Raw genomic sequence first — 17,680 nt, 5'->3', positions numbered from 1 at the left:
AGAAGGAAAAGAAAAAAAAAAGAAAAAGGGAAATGTTAATTAATAAAATGACTGATAGGTTACAACTAAGAATATTTTCAAGTGCACTTTTTCACAAGTATGTTAGAATTGCTTTAAATTTGGTTTTCTCCTGCAAATGCTCACAGAATTACTCTACACTTCTGAATCTAAGACGACCCACTATATTTTTAACAAAGGATTACAAAAATACATCTACAACACGTATTTGCAGTACTACACTAAAACTCCAATCAAATACATACGTTACTCATTCTTTCTCGTTAGAACGGTTCATTGGGTCAGTAGCGTTATTTCAGCAGTCTTACACATTGTGCAGTTGTTTAGTAGATCCAAACGTAAATGAATATTTAAGACCTCGAACATTTACCCCATCCCTTCGCACTTCACCTCATGAACGGTAATAACCAAACATTTGAGGGACCGAGTATCAAAAGCCGCCAAATCCATTTTTTAATACTGAAATTGAGTTGTATATCGTTTGTTATATGTTTGATCTAAAGGAATTCTATGGAAACAGAATTTTATTTAAAAGCTTAATGTTTCATACTAAGAAACTAGTTCAAATATGGGACTTTGTATGCGTGTATATGGAGCTTCACTGCATGTTTGCGAGATCACTCGAAAGTAAACGAAATGGGTTTGGCGGATTTTAATATAGGCGTCTCATTTATTGTTTCTGAGAACATCAGTGTTTGAAAATGTCAGGTTTCATTATTCCAACAAATTTCAGTATTAAATTTCTTGCGTTTTTTTTTTCTTAATAATTACAGGATTTTGTAGAGATTCCTCATTTGTGAACTGACACTTAGAATTTCGAACGCAAATGTGCTATAAATATAAATTATTTATTGTTTGCTTAGCCTACCTCCCAAAAGTTTTGTGTTTAGGTGGAACACTAACAAATCCTTAAGAGTATAATTCACTTATTTATTTACTCATCATTACAGAGCATTTGCTCGAATTATACAATAGGCTTTCTGTCATGTTATATGCCACAAACACTGGTAATAACAACAAAAATATAATAATTACAAAATTGTTTACAACACTTCTTAATAATATTCAGTACAAAAATATTGAACTAAAACTATTACACTAATAAGACAGTCATTGTACACAATTATGTACTGAATTTGAATATCATACACAGGTACTATAATATAAAGTTGAAATTAAGTTTGTGGTGAGAATTAAGAGAAAGGATCTCTTCTTGTTCCTTTCAGTATTCCATTATTCTATAGTAGAGGTGTGCACGAGCCGGAAGTTTTAGCCTGGGCACAACCTGGTCCGTTAGTTTGTAATGTGAGGCCCGCCCCGAGTCCGAAATATGTTTTAGCATTTAGGCCCGAGCTCGGCCCGAGCTCGTGTGAAAAATCAAACGAGCCTGAAATAATCCCAAATTACAGAAACTTAATAATTAACACAAAATTGTATTTTTATTTACAGCAATTAGAGGTTTAATTTTGCAGTTGTGCTTTAGAAGTTCTTCAAAAACAATGGTCCAATAAGTATCGTTGTATAGTATATTTAGAAAGTAGGCCCGAAAAGGCTCCAGAAATATGGCTGTATATTTAAAAATTTACGGCCCGAGCCCGGCCTGGTCCCGGAGTGATATATGCTTTGTAGACCCGAGCCCGGCTCGCGAGCCTGGTCAGTCTTAAGCCTGCGGGCTCGGGCCGAGCCCGTGCAGACCTCTACTCTATGGACAATACACTTTTATTTCTTTATCATACACCGTAAACAAAGCTTTACAATGAATACCATCAGAAACACTTTTAAAAGAGTAACAATTTCATAACAAGTACAGTTCTTGCTTCGAAGTCAAGTTAGACCATTAATAGGCATATACGTTTATAATGTAAATTATTTGTACTGCTATATACAACAATATGCTTTACAATATCTCTTCTTGGAGTCAAACTGACAAAAACTAAAACTACCAGATAAACATTACTATAAAATATCACTTTCATATATAGTTCTTTTGTATCTTTTACAATATCTACATACAGTACAGTATATCTTTGGAACTTGTTTTGTACATTTTCTACTTTTTCCGAGCATGATTTTGATAAAACAAGGACCATATTATCCTATCCTATTCAAGTTTACTTCGTACAATAGTGCTGTGTAATATCTCAAAGCAAGAAAAAGTAGAAAAATATTTGTAAAAATACGTCATTCATAAATATAATCGAAAAATCTTTTTAAAAAATAAAAAAAAAACTAATATTAAATTTCAAATATTTGTTAGAGGTAGATAACAGCAGAAACAGGGCGTTTCGATTATTAATGGACAAAACTTGACATAGAAGGGAAGGCAGTCAAACGCGATAAAATAATATAATTGGCATAATAAACTTGGCAGAAGTAAAAAATACAAAGGTTGGACAAAAAGTAGTGGTAACACTTCTGATGTCAAAACAGCGTGTCTCAACTCTACAAGGGTTCCGTAGCTGATAAGGGAATGTGAGAAAAGCAATTGTGGTGAGTGATAACGACTGTGTTGTTCAATCAACAGCAGCATTGGAAAGTCAATCACAATAACCATGAACAACATGCGTGGATCAAGGTTGAAGTGGCATGTGCCCACAACAATGTTTTCATAGATTTCGTGAAGCGTGTGATGATGCAGTCTTGCCGTATCGTACAGTGTTGCGATGAATGAAACTGTTTCGGGAAGGCAGGAATGCTGTTCAAGATCGCCCTGGTTCATGGAAGACCCCAAATTAATAACAGAACAGATCAAACTCCTTACCTCTCTGCTGCATGCCAATTGCCAAAGGCGTACGCATGAGTAACTCGCGAAAGTACAAATCAGTGCTACACATTCATCCTTCGGAGTCGTGTGCTTCAAACCAGGCTACATATTCAGCATGATATTCTTGGACATACCGCAAAATGCAGTGCATTGGATGTCCTTCAAATCATCATGTACAGGAAATGCTGAACAGTTACTAGAGGAAGATAAAGACCTTCTTGGAAAGACTGTCACAACACTACCGACGATACCTGGGTTTGGTTGCATGAAACACGATTGAAACAGCAATCCAATAAAGGAAACATCCTGGTTCCCCTCACCCAAAGAATGTGCGTCCTACACGGCGTTGCTGTGAAAGTAATGTTCATTATGGCTTATGATATCTATGACGTTATCCTCCACCACACTGTACGCCAAGGGCAGACGGTTCATAGGTTGCAACCAACAACACCTACTTTCTGCATTCTTGAGAAAGCGAGGTCACGTTGGGAACGGGTTTACATTATCCTTTATCACAATGCACACAGTGTCACAAGGTCAACACTGTGAAGGTGAGAGTGGGAGGTATAGTAACACCTGCCGAAGTCTCCTGATATGAGTCTGTGCGACGACTGCCTTCCCTCCTAATTCGTTGGAAGGACAAAGGCATAAAAGAAGACGTACCACATGGCGGTCGCTGTAGAACGTTAAACAAGATTCACGCGCTGCTGTACGACAACTACATATGTGGCAAAGAGTGATAGAGATGGGAGGCGATACATGATATTGAAGGAATATAATAAACGTTCTGTGATAAAGCCAATGTAAAATGCGAATTGTAACAATGTTCCCGTTATTTCCTAGCCAACCCTTGTAATAGCAAAGACACTTCTTTCTCAAAAAGAAAATCCAGTATAGAAAATGATAGAAGTGAAAATAGTATTATTTAGATATTCTGTATCAAGTCCAAGGAAAATACAACATTGATGATTATTATGTTCAAACAACGACAGCAGAAGCACAAAGAAATATAAACATAAGCTAGCATGTGTGTGGTATACAGATGGAAATCAACTCTTTGATCCAACCATTTAAGTTCTATATGTAATATAGAAATCATATATCCTTTATAGTAGAAAAATTTTACTTCAAACTACAGGTCTCTAGATTAAGGCAGGCTTCTGAATCAGGTAAACTTAATTTCTCTATTCTTTTCATTTGAACAATTCTTTTATAATTGATAAAATTTTCAGTCTTGTAGCTGCTCCGTACTTGAGAATCCTGCTGTACATATTTAAAAGCACATATCTTACATTTAAAAAATCATTCAAGTTAGCCTAGTTTTTACACTTCCAAACTATGCTTTGCATATCTGTCGGAAGTATTATATTAGAACAGGTTTTCGGTTCGTGCGTCCATCCGTCTGTCGACAAATATTAGAGCAAGAAATGGTAAGATATATCGAGAAATAGTTTAGCAATCGATTCAGCGTCCCAAGAATAGGTTTTATTTTATCCATTAACCCTTTATTCAAACCGGAAGCGGTTCAAATTAGCAATTTCTGATTTCAACGTTTACCATCATAAAAAGAAAATGGCAAAAGATAGACAGAAGCGGTTCCCTTGCAAGCGATCAGCGTTTCAAGAAAATCTATCATGATTATCGACAATACTCTACCAAAACTGGAAAAGGGTCAAACTTACTATTACTTTCGGTTTTAGGATTTAGGATTTAGATTTCTGTGCTTTCGGCATCTATGGCCATTTAGCGAGTCACGTTTAGAGGGATGACGTCTATTTTCGAACACACTATCCAGGGGAAGGAAAGGAAAGAAGCGACCTGGGACCTATGAGTTAGGTACCGACCCGGATTTGCCTGTGTGAATGAGGAAAATCCAGGAAATCCTCATTCAGAGTGGCTGGCCTGTAAAAGCGTTTTACATTTTCTTCCGGTTTAATGCTGATTTTTCGTAGAGCAAAAAGATAAAATATGTTAAGAAGTTGTTTCCTGTAATCAAATCAGTGTTCCAAGAATAGGTTTCAATTTCGTTAAATCTCTATTTAAACCGGAAGTGGTTGAAATTAATCATTCTCGATTGTAAAATTTACCACCATAGAACAGAAACGGTGATAGGCAGCGACAAACAATTTTCTGTAATAGATTCAGCGTCTAAAGAGAATAAATTATCACAACTCGCAGCACTCTACTAAAACCTGAAATGATTAAAATTTACTAGTACTACCTGTTTCAATACTGATTTCCATGGAGCTAAAACGGCAAAAATTATCGAGATTAGATTCTTTGCAGGAGATTCAGCATGCCAAAAATAGGCAGCATCCTCGCTGCGTTAACTCTCTATGCAAACAGGAGCTGTTTAAATGAGCCATTTCTGGTTATCGCAACCTGCAAAACTGGAACCTATTTGAATATTTACTAGTACTTCCGGTTTCAAGTATGGTTTCCATGTAGCAAAAACTTCGAGAGATATCGAGAAGCGATTTCTTCCAATCGAGTCAGCCTCCCAAGAAAGGGTTACATTTCTTTCTTTTACGCTCTACTCAAATAAGATGATGTTGAAGTTCACTATTTCCTGTTTCAACATTTATAGCCATTGAACAAAACCAGTAAGGGATAGCAAATAGAGTTAATGGTCTTTTGGTTTGGATTCAGTGTCCGATGAAAGGGTTCTACCCTCGATGTCATTCGACTATTGCAACTAGTATTTGTAGATGTACTACTTCAAGTTTTAGTATTGATTTCACACCGTAGTTTCACACTGGGAAACGGAACTCAGTTTTTTTTTTTTTTTTTTTTTTTTTTTTTTGGAGAGAGGGGTAATTCTCATACATGTTTGAAAGACAGCAATTAAATAGCATCAGTCTTTTTCCCATCGATTTCCTCGATTGATTCAGTTTATCTGTATTCGCATAATACATGCAATGCGCGCAGACTACGTGGGTGTTCCGAGGCTCCAGCAGCTACACAAATAATCTTGTGGGTGCTGCGCACCCACAAGATTTTTAATTTGATAGAAACAAACTAAAATAAATATTTCTCATTTGCCATTATATAAAAAAGCAATTAAAACATTGAAATGGACCCCTAATTGTTTGCTTCAAATGTATTTGTGTAAAGGAAACCAAGCAACACACTAGCCCCTTCCTTGCCTGTTTCTGGTCTAGTCAAAGGCAGTCCCCTATGAATAGAATCGAGCACAGCTCTTTATGACAATGTTCATAAAAGATTTGGTATGCATCCATATAAATTTTCTAAAATCGGCGCCGTTGATTCATGCTCTACCGTAGTATAGCTATTTGATATCAGATCGTAATTTGTGGCTATAATATCTGTATGTATATCTACTATTCTTTTCTACTCACTGGTTTTAAATAGACGTTATTTGTGTTGGTATTAGACAGACCTTTTGTCAGTACTCCGGTATATGATCCCCCTTCGACGATGAAAGCAATAATGCACATATATGGTACACAATTCCTATTTCTTTATTAAAAATACCTTTAAAATGTTGCAACGAGCCTCTAATGGTTCAACTTTTGAAAACTTCTTTGTGAATTGGTTATAATTTTGCCTCCGTTCCTGCAAGTTTCTTTAATTATCATTAAGAAGTTCTTTGGTCTTCGGTTGGAACCACCATCTTTCATTTTTGAGGAAATTCCGAGAGCGGGTGATAATATTTTTTCTAAAACATATAAATCAAGGGGAAAATGTTCCCCAACCACTGAACAGGCTGTGTCTTTTACATCAACTTCTAGAGATTAAGAACTAATTCCAACCAGTTCATTTATTTTTGAGTTATAAATGAGCCGTTCAGATACCAAACCGATTAACTCCATCCATCAAACGAGATTTTTCAGTAGGGAGCATTCTAATCGGCGTGACAAACATCTTGGCATTTGAAGGAGGCGCTCCAAGTTCCCTTTAAATGTTGCTAGCAAATGAGAGGGCTGCGGTATTGCCATGTTTATTTTGTATACACTCACCCCCTGTCACCTAATCGCGCTGCGCTGTAGTTCTTCTGCTTAACCAAGCAATAGTCACATTACTTTCTCACTCGGCAACGTCGCTTCTGAGCTTGCGTTTTATTCGTTTAGCTGAAATGCCAAGATGTTTGTCACAGGCTTTAGTAACTTAGTTAAAATGTACGTATTTTAATAAGAGTGATCAGAAAGTTTACGCGTTCTAGTGGTAAATTGTTAAATTATGGAGTTAATCATTTTGCCTCCGAAAAGAATATATCTTTTCTAAGTCAAAAATGTGTACAACTAAAAAACAACAAAAAATGGAGTTAATCGGTTCGGCTTCTGAATGCCTCAATTATCTCGCGAGGTGCTTAACTTCTTTCGAATAGCTTGGACTTCTAGTTGAATCTTATTAGACTTGCATAGATTCAGGTCGCACCAATGAGAATGCCCCGAGCACTTCCATGTAGAAACTGTAGATTACCAGCATGCAGTAGGCCAGGATAACTGGAAGAGAAATACAGAAAATATAGAATAAAGCAGTTATATCGATTTAAAAGTACAGAAAAAATAAGTAACATATATTTATTTACACAGCAAATGTAACTTGTTATACGATGATACAAAAATTACTGGTGGAAAACAATCACGCTACTTGTTTTTATAGCGATTCAAAATGACGGCGCCAAACGAAAATCTTGCCAAATGTGAAGTATGGGGAGTCATTCGTTTTCTGAAAAATTGAGCCTATTGAAATTTATAGGCAAATAATGTTTATGGTGATATTGCAATGAGCGAGTCATCAGTGAGAAAATGGTGCATTATATTTAATCAAGGAAGAACCAGCGTACATGATGAAGATCGGAGTGGGAGAACATCACTTGTTACGGAAGAACAAGTGTCTTTCTTACAGCTCTGATTTGGCAACAAGTGATTTTCATTTATTCCCGAAACTTAAGGAATTTTTAGATAGAAAACAGTTCGCAAAGATGAGGAATTCAAGCAAGCAGTGACAGCCTGGCTCAAATCTTCGGCGATAGATGAGTATAACATCGGCATTGAAAACTGGTCCCACGTTATAACAAGTGTCTTGACAACTATGGCGATTACATAGAAAAGTAGAGTAAAATCCTGTGGCTTTGTAAATAAAGACTTATGCTGATATACTTTGTTTTTATTTACTCATGACAAAACGTTCTTTACTTTCTGGACGACCCTCGCAATAATATACTCTTGTTCCTTCTTTTCTAACCAGCTTAACAATTTTGTTCCAGACTAACATTACTGAGTTTGAAACACTAAAATTACACCCTGTTTCAAAAAGAATATACGTATTACGAGTTATTTTGCCTAAACTATCGATCGCTGCATCTCGGCTCTGCTATTGGAGAAACGAGTACATAGTTTAGTTTATATTAATAGCCCCTAGATATCACTTGTCTTTTGTTTTGCTTGGTAACTGTCATATGTTTAAAATGGCTACTCCGCAGCAGAAATCATTTTGTGTTCTCGAGTTTGCGAAGTACAATTCCGTTATTACAGTGCAAAGACGTCTCAGTTTAAAGTACCAAATTGAACCTCCGAATGGGTGGAACATTCGCAGATGGTATTGACAGTTTGTAGATACAGAATGTGTATATAAAGTCAATGTGTTTTGTGCGATATCCCGATCATCTGTTTACGGCCCTGTCTTCTTTAATGGAAACACGGCTAACAGTCAGCAGTATCTCGGTATGTTACAAAACTTGTTGTTTCTGAGGCTGCACTAAGACAACTTCATTTTTCAACAAGACGGGGCACCCCCTCACTGGAGTCGCCAAGTGCGTGAATATTTGAGTGAAACTCTACCAAACCGTTGGATTGGTCATCAAGGAGCTGACGACTTAGCATGTCTCAGCTGGCCTCCACGGTCACCGGATTTGCCACCCTGTGACTTCTTCCTGTGGGGTTTCGTCAAAGACAAAGTTTATGTACCACCACTCCCACAAAACCTAGAAGAGTTGAAGAACCGGATCCGTACTACCATAACAACAGTGACGCGAGACATGCTTGCCCGAGTATGGGAGGAATTTGAGTATCGATGTGATATTGTTCGTGTCGCTGATGGAGGACATATTGAACATCTGTAATTTGAACTTGAGAGGTTCGTAAATATTTGTGTCAAATTTCATATTCGTATGTCTTAAAGTTTAATAAATATATGCATTCAAAATACGTATATTCTGTTTGAAACAGGGTGTACATCTTATGTACTTTTTCATTAAATGCTAGTCTATATATACAGGGTGAGCACAGAAACAGTACCTGATTTTAAAGTGCCATATAATTAACGTTTAATTGAATATTTACATGAAATTTTGTACACAGCTCAGTAAACTCAAAGTATTTTCCCATCTATCTTTTCAGAATCCTAGTTCTGACCAGGCCAGCTAGAGGGCAGTAAAATCGAAAATGGCGTTCACCCCACAGCAACGAAGCTGGTGCGTTTTACAATTTACAAAAACAAGCAGTTTTGTGAGAGTGCAGCGTGATTTTAAACGACAATTTAATGCTTGTCCACCCACACACAAATCCATTGTGAAGTGGCATAGAACGTTTATTGAGACGGGGTGCATTTGTGATCAAAGGAAAGGGCATTCAGGGTGACGTCCAGTCTCCGAGAAAACTGTGGAGCGCGTAAGAGCAGCCTTCGTACACAGCCCACAGAAGTCTACAAGTAAAGCTAGCAGAGAGTTGCAGATGCCACAAACAAAGTAAGCAAGATCTTACGCAAACGTTTGCGGTGTTACCCGTACCGACTGCAGTTGGTTCAGAAGTTATACCCACAAGACAAGGTAAAGCGCCGTGAGTTCTGTGAGACTATGCAAAATTTCATGGAGGACGACGAAAACTTTCTGACGAAGATCATTCTCAGCGATGATGCGACATTTCACTTAAGTGGAAAGGTGAACAGACACAATGTAAGGATATGGGGAACCCAGAATCCTCATGTAACTGTAAATGTGGAACGTGACTTACCGAAAATCAATGTTTTTTGTGCAGTATCAGAGCGTCGGGTGCACGGTCCGTTCTTCTTTCAGGAACAAACAATTACAGGTGAAAGTTACTTAGCATTGCTACGTAACTGGTTGATTCCGCAACTTAGTAATGCAGAGATAGACGACTTCGTTCTACAACAAGATGGAGCGCCGCCACACTGGCATCCTGCTGTACGCAGGTTTCTAAACGAGAACCTCACAAACCGATGGATAGGACGCTCTGCAGTCAATGATCAAGTTCTTTCCAAGTGGCCGCCAAGATCACCTGACCTCACTGTTTGTGACTTCTTCCTGTGGGGATTTGTGAAGGACAAAGTGTATGCACCTCCACTACCCGCAACTCTGAACGATCTCCAAGAACACATCAGTGATGCTGTCAACTCCATCACACCGGATATGCTCCAGAACGTGTGGTTGGAGCTAGATTACTGCCTCTATATTTCCCGCGTTATAGGTGGCGCGCACATCGAGTGTTTGTGATTTCAATTATTGCTACAAAAACTTTCTGAGTTTATGTATCACTGTTTAAAATATTCCTTCGCATATTAAATTTACACTAATTTGAAACCAGGGACTGTTTCTGTGCTCATCCTGTATATATATATATATATGTATATATATATATATATATATATATATATATATATATATGTGTGTGTGTGTGTGTGTGTGTGTGTATGTAAATTTGATCGAGATCGGTCGGGCGGTGCAGAAGATTTAGTTACAAACATAGCGATTATCAATTATATATATCGATTATCAATTATATATAATTGATAATCACTATGTTTGTAACTAGATTCGAAGCTGGGCTTGTTTCAGACTATTCACTTTGTTGGTAGAACTAAGGGGGGAGGGGTATAAAAATGAATAAAACTTAATAACTCCTGTACCACTGGACCGATCTTGATCAAAGTTTCAACATAGATGAGGTTCAGGACTGGGATCGTTTTTTATGATTCAAATTTGACGGCGCAACGTAGGGGAAGAAAAGAACGGGGAGATATATAAAAATCAATTTATATAAGACTGAAAGTGACGATCTATCCGACGATCTAAATCAAATTTTCAAGATACATGAGTTTAGGGGACAGGTATTACTGTAGGCTATTCACTTGGACGATGCAACGCAGGTTGAGGGGGAGGGGAGAGAAACTTTAAAATGATCAAAAATGACCTATATTAGTGTTGAATCCATAGGTTTCGAGTTTGATGAGAGAACCAGTGACACTTCTGATGCTGTTTCCATCCAAGTTCAGGCCTGATAGTTGGGAAGGGGAGGGTACAAAGTAGGGGAGGGGGATAAACATTTAAAATGATCGAAAATGACTAATATTAGTGTCGAATCCATAGTTTTAGAATAGCTGAGATTAACAGTGACAATTCTGATGCCGTGTACCGCAGCACGGACGAGGGGGAGCTATATAAAGACCCTAATAATGATCGAAAATGAGCATCATTAGTGTCTAAACCATAGTTTGCGGGATCATTCAGATGAACAGTGACTTTCCCATCCGGTTTAAATCCAAAATCAGCTTCGCTACTTGGGGGAGGGGATATATATATAAATGATCGAAAATGACCACTATCGGTATCAAATTTAGTTTTCTGGGTCCCTTAGATGAACGGTGATATTTTCGATCCCGTTTAAATCCAAATTCAAACCCTCAACATGAGAGAGGTGCAATTATATATATCTAAATATAAACGGTCAAAAATGACCGATATTAGTGTTGAATCTATATTTCTTGTGGTCGCCAAGATTAACAGTAACACTTCTGATATTGTTTAAATCCATTTTAAGCCCCGACACTTGAGGTATGAGGAGGGGTGACATAGATTAAAATGATCGAAAATGAGCAATATCAGTGTTGAATCCATAATTTTTGGGGTCTGTAAGATGAACATTGATATTTACGATGAAGCTTAGATACAAATTCAGCCATACAACATACAAAGATGTGCATTTAAATTATTTATTTCGACCCAGCGAAGCGGGTAACATGCTAATTCTGACTAATTTTGATGTACGAAATATGAACAAATATGTAAGACTTGTTTTTCATAATAAACACTATTTATCTTTCTTCTTTAGTTTAGCAATGTGCATTGGATTACCGTGAAGGACACCGGAACATATAAGGAAAATGTAAAAATACAGTAATGAGATAAAGTAAACACATTTTAACGGTTATGAGATCTGAAAGTTTAGAGAAAAAGAAAATTAATTAAGCAACTTCCAATTGATTACGGTTCTGGAAATTGAGCTTGAAATACAAAACATATCGCCAGATATTGTGTGACATCAAAACATTTGAAGAAATATTTTTAAAAATTACATTGGGGACAAAACATTTTAATAGTTATAAAATCTACTATAGAAGTTCAATGTAGAAATATATTGAAGCAACTTCGAAATCTGTACAGTTCTGAGATTTACTTACAAACATACCGTCGGATACTAAATCAAGTGAAGAAAATGTTGAACGAGTAGCGTAATTTCAGATTTGGCTTTGGGGGGGGGGCGGCAAGACCCCTTGATCTAAGTAAAAGTTCTCGTTTTTCACTGACTTACTACTGTTCTATTGATAAAATCTATATAAATCTCAAACTCAGGGGGCATTTGGCCCTCCCATCTCACCCTAAATGGCCCCTGTGTTGAACAAAATAAATATTAGTTATATGATGTGGCAGTTTAATAAAGAATTGTGTTTAACCAACTTGAAATAGTTACGCTTTTGGAATCTGCTTTAATATAAACGTACAGAGATATATCATCTGATATCAAAATATGTGAAAGAACTTACCAAATACTTACATTGGGACAAAATAACAATTTTAAAAGTCATAAGATCTGGAAGCAGAGCCAAAGTCAGACTTGAAATTTAGCCGTTTCAAATTGGTCTTTAAATATTTTCTTAACAAAGGAGGTTGAAAGTATAGATTTGTTTTTAGGAGCATATGTTTAATTATAATTATTCTAAGACATGTACATATACAATACTAATGTTACTACGTAATATTAAAGAAAGTAATGTTTTGTTCAGCTCCGAAGCGTTTTCTAGTTATGATTTCTTTTGCAAAAAATGAATGACTCTCATTCCATACGTATTTCTAAATACAGTAGACTCCCGAGTATCCGACTCGTGACTATCCAGACCAAGTACTATTCGACCTAGTTTTCTTTTATCGTAATTAAATGAGGAAGGCAAGACGTTGCATTGGCAACATTGCCACGGCATTGGAAGCAGGCATCTTCTACGATCCTCCTATGTGTCGTGTGCAAAATACAAGTTGTGACAGGAAAAGAGCAGCGTTCTGCTCCTTGTTCATTGTTTCGTCAGTGTGTAACGGACCTCAATACAGCACGCTTGCTGCTGTTCCTGATTATAACTGTATATTACCGTATTCGTAAATTGTTCCTGGGTTATGCTTAAAATTCATAAAGAAATAAGTTTTTAGAACTTTGGCCTATTCGGCCTGCCCTTCCGCCACATTAGCCCGGATACTCCGGAGTCTACTGTAATGATATTTACTTCTAAACAAGGCCTAACATAATTTTGTAATGTTATAATGTTTATTTTAGAGTAAATCACTCCGCATAATCACAAATCCAGAAACCTAAAGCTTTTCTATGATTCCGTCCCCCTTCTTAGTGTTTTCATAATTTTACGAAAATAAAAGAATAATTTTATAATTTATTCGCGCAATTTTTAAGCACTTACTAAAGAGCTTAAATTGCTATTTAATGAAATAATCAATGCTGTTTGTTATTCGGCATTTAGGCATCTACACAGCAAAAAATGAGGTGTTGAAATAACACAAAATGACTACCACTTTAGCGTGTTACTTGTGTGTCAATTCAACACCAGCCTTTTTTATTTTTATTTTTTATTTTTTTTTCATGCTAGCCACTTTTTAAGAGGGTTATGCCCTCTGTTAGGAATGAGGTGCAGTGATAGGATAGGCTAAGGTTACTGTTGTTGGGCTAAGTGTTTCATTAAATATTTATTAACTTCAAACTGTCAAAATGATTGTAACATGGTGACTTAAGGAACTTTGATCCTTTACATTTGGTGAGGTGAAAAAAAAACAAAGTTAAATATACAAAAAACACAATGATTAGAAATACGTGAAAACGTGCATTGAAAAATGTGCGTAAAATATAAGAATAGAAATAATAATCCAAAACATTTTAAAATGTTTCAATAAGCATGAAAGATGAGGCGAAGTGCAATACACAATACAACACTTTAGGTGATGTTAGAGAGACAAATAAGCTTATTCTTCAGCCTAGGGGCTGCTCTAGGCACTGATGAGAACTTGGGGAGCCCAAGTTAATGAACAAAGGTAATCACTGTGCGGGAAATGATGGATGGATGAGAGGAAGATGATCGTGAACAACTTATTCTGATATGAATCGCAAAGTTGGGTCTGGTGGTTGAAGCGTATAGTGATATAATGTAAACAGTAGAGAGAGTGGTGGATAATAGTAGATGTAAGGTGTGGGATGAACTGCTAAATAATGCATTGTATCTTGAAGTAATGGGTGGCGAGTTTGAAAGCGTTTAGAGATGTATGTTAGCCGCAGTTTTTCGAGGTGAAATTTCAGAATTGGAAAAGTAATATGGCGGTAAAGTTCCTGCGTAAGGCTAGGGAGCTTAATGCGATAAGCTATACGGAAAGCGTGGTGTTCTAAGATGAAAAGTTTATGATAGTATTGAGGTCGGGCGGCTATCCAGGCAGTGAAACCATATGTCAAAACTGGTCGGAGGAAAACTTTGTAGGTATTGAGAATTGTGTGTGGCTTCAGACCCCAGGTAGTACCAGTAAGGCGTTTCAAAAGATTGATGGGATTATAGGCTTTAGTAGTGACTGTTTTCAGATGTTGCGACCATGTAAGATGGCGATCAAGGATAATTCCCAGATACGTTACTGTATTTTTGGCCTGAAGCGGCACTTGATCAACATGGAGAGATAAGCGACGCGGATTTCTGCGAACTCTGGAAGAGCATCGTGGAGGTAAGAAGACTGTGGCCTGTGTTTTTGTTGCGTTAATAGTAAGTCTCCAGTGATTAAACCAGTTACTGAAACGTTCGATAGCAAGCTGGAGAACGGTATTGATCTGTTGGATAGAGTTTCCGAGTCCAAGGAAAGCCGTGTCATCGGCATATTGAAAAAGATGAACGTTATCAGGTAGTCTGGGCATGTCAGCGACGTACAAGAGGTAGAGTAAAGGAGATAATGCAGACCCTTGTGGCACTCCAGTAAGTAGAAAGATCGGATGCGATAAACAGTCATGAATGGATATGTAGGCGAGACGATTTGTAATGAAATTGTATATTAGGCGGATGTAGCACATGAGTAGTAGGCCCCCCGTTATATCTCGCCGAGTCAGCAAAAATTTTCTCGATTCTGATTGGCTGAGAGAGGTCACGTGACGTTAGGCCCCGCCCACGCGGGAAATTCAAATTTTCAGGTCACGTGGTATGACGTCATGAGTCACCCTCATTCTCTTTTATGACCAAGATTTTTGAAATTTGTTCCCTTTTACGGGTAAGATGAGTGTTTCTGATTGGTTGACAAATGTCACGTGATCTTAGACCCTGGGATATTTGAAAATTCGTTTCCTTTTACGGGTAAGATGAATGCTTTGGTACCACGATGCTGATTGGCTGATAGAGGTCACGTGATCTTAAGCCCTGTGACTTTTGAAATTTGTTCCCTTTTTACAGGTAAGATGTGTGCTTTGGTACCTCGATTCTGATTGGCTGATAGAGGTCACGTGATCTTAGGTCCTAGGATTTTTGAAAATCGTTCCCTCTTACGGATATTTTCTTTGATGAGTACTTTGGTACCACGATACTGATTGGCTGATAGAGGTCACATGATTTCAGACCCACCATATGGTAAACAGATTACATGGAAATCCCTCACTGATTTGTTTCCGTTTACAGGTAAGATGGTTGCTTTGGTACCACGATGTTGATTGGTTGATAGAAATCGCATAATCTTACATCCCCACCCCAATGCTAGACATTCAGAGTGCTATGACGGCGATCCTGGATTTTAGAATTTTGTTCCCTTTTATGGTTATCCTTAAAGTTCCCATGGAGGGTTCAACCTCCTCCTTAAATAACACTTTTTGGTATCATGATATTGTACTGAAGTTTACATTAAATATTATCGTTCTCTTTGACAGATAAGATGATTACCAGCTTTCTTACCTTGATGGAGATCCTGTCCTTGAATTAGTAGCCTATGTCTGTGAAAGGAACAATGGTGAAAGAGGGGTCCATCGTTGTCGCTTGTAGATTTCTTATAACACATTGTTGTGAGTTTAAGCGATTTATTGCTCAGTAAGCGCTTCATTAATGGAAACAGCGTTGCCAGATTTTTTCTTACCTAAACTGCTCCGATTCTTTTCGAAACGGTTCCGCAGAGTACAAGAAATTTTAAACTAAAAATTTTTTCGAACTAAAAAAAAATTTCAAAACTAAAAAATTTTAAACAAAAATTTTCAAACAAAAAAATTTTCGAACTAAAAATTTTGAAACTAAAATTTCAAAAAAATTTCGAACTAAACAATTTAAACAAATTTTTTTCGGAAAAAAATTTAAACTAAAAATTTTCGAACCAAATTTTCAAATCAAAAATTTTTCGAACGAAAAAAAAATATTTTAAACTAAAAGCTTTCGAACTAAATTTTCAAATCAAAATTTTTCGACCCAAAAATTGAAACAAAATTTTGTCGAACTAAAACATTTTTTAAAAACAAAAGTTTCGAACTAAAGATGTAAAGTAAATCACATTTAAAAATTTTCAAATCAAACTTTTTATCGAACTAAACTTTTAAAATTTTCGAACTAGAAATTTAAACCAAGTTTTAGAAAAAATCCTAAGAAATGTTTTTTCAGGAATCGAACTCAGGTCTTTCAAACCAAAGATATGTATGCTAACCGCTTAAATGAGATTGGATTTAATCATGCTTGGTGGGTTTCGAACCATGATCCTTGAAAAGAATACACTTATACTTTAAGAAAATAAATCTGGCAGTGTAACGTGGATTAAAATAAAATGCTGATAGACTTTTTTGTGTGTTGACATAGAAGTACATATGATTGAAATGCAAGCGTCAGCGGATCGCATTACTTTTGTTTTACTACGAACGTGTCAGCATGATTCATGAAAAAAGAAACATTGATATTTTCTTACGGAATATGAGGAAAATGAAATGTTGTCACAATTTACGACAAGTAGTGACATGATCCTGGCAGAAAGCATTTTGGGATGATGTCATGATCGGAATTGCGATACTAGATGTTGTAACTATTGAGAAACATGAATGACGTCACGATCGATTGTTACACATCGTTTTCGTTCGTGATTCATGACAAAAGCAGCGAGCGTTTTGATTGGTTCGTTGTGATGTCATTTTATAAATTTCCTCGTTTCTGATTGGCTGACGGTGACGTCGTTTTCACAGCGACCTAAATAAAAATCTAAATTTCATTTTTCAAATCCTACACCGCTCTCAACTATCGAATGAGAAGGTCTACTTTTTTAGAAGTGTCTTTATTGCGCCGACTTTTCGTTCATTGAATTTGAGGTAAGTTCAGTGAGATTTTATTTTTCACACAAGATTCGAAAATCATTTTTATTTTATATTTGTGGGGGTGGATCACTCATACACTGTTTTACTTTTAGTACGAAATATTTAGACTATGAAGGAATTAGTGGAATGGGAAAGTGGGAGTACGAATCAGGAACCCCCACACATTCAAACTAAGCACGAGAAATGATATGGTTTAGCGTCCCTTCAGCTTAATGTTGAATGTGAACTCCCGTCGGGAATTGAACCATGACCAGAAAATGTGTATGCTTAGTTTTGAAAAGAATTC

At 36.8% G+C, this 17,680-nt stretch overlaps 1 protein-coding gene across 7 annotated transcripts in view; it reads right to left on the bottom strand.

Annotated features, from left to right (window-relative positions):
- Window positions 1-927: 927 nt before the first annotated feature.
- Window positions 928-17,680, bottom strand: part of LOC145685795 (uncharacterized) — a 276,175-nt gene continuing 259,422 nt past the window's right edge. For all 7 annotated transcript variants that reach the window (XM_081758334.1, XM_081758333.1, XM_081758337.1 and 4 more), the window contains one exon: window positions 928-7,248. In XM_081758334.1, the coding sequence (XP_081614460.1) occupies window positions 7,154-7,248 (95 nt within the window). In that variant the 3' untranslated portion in view covers window positions 928-7,153. The remainder of the gene's footprint in view (window positions 7,249-17,680) is intronic.

This window comes from Thermobia domestica, chromosome 5, assembly GCF_964235325.1.
Source record: "Thermobia domestica chromosome 5, izTheDome1.hap1.1, whole genome shotgun sequence".
Classification (NCBI taxonomy): domain Eukaryota; kingdom Metazoa; phylum Arthropoda; class Insecta; order Zygentoma; family Lepismatidae; genus Thermobia; species Thermobia domestica.
The sequence above is the reverse complement of the archived record's forward strand: the minus strand, read 5'-3'. Positions and strand labels throughout refer to the sequence as shown.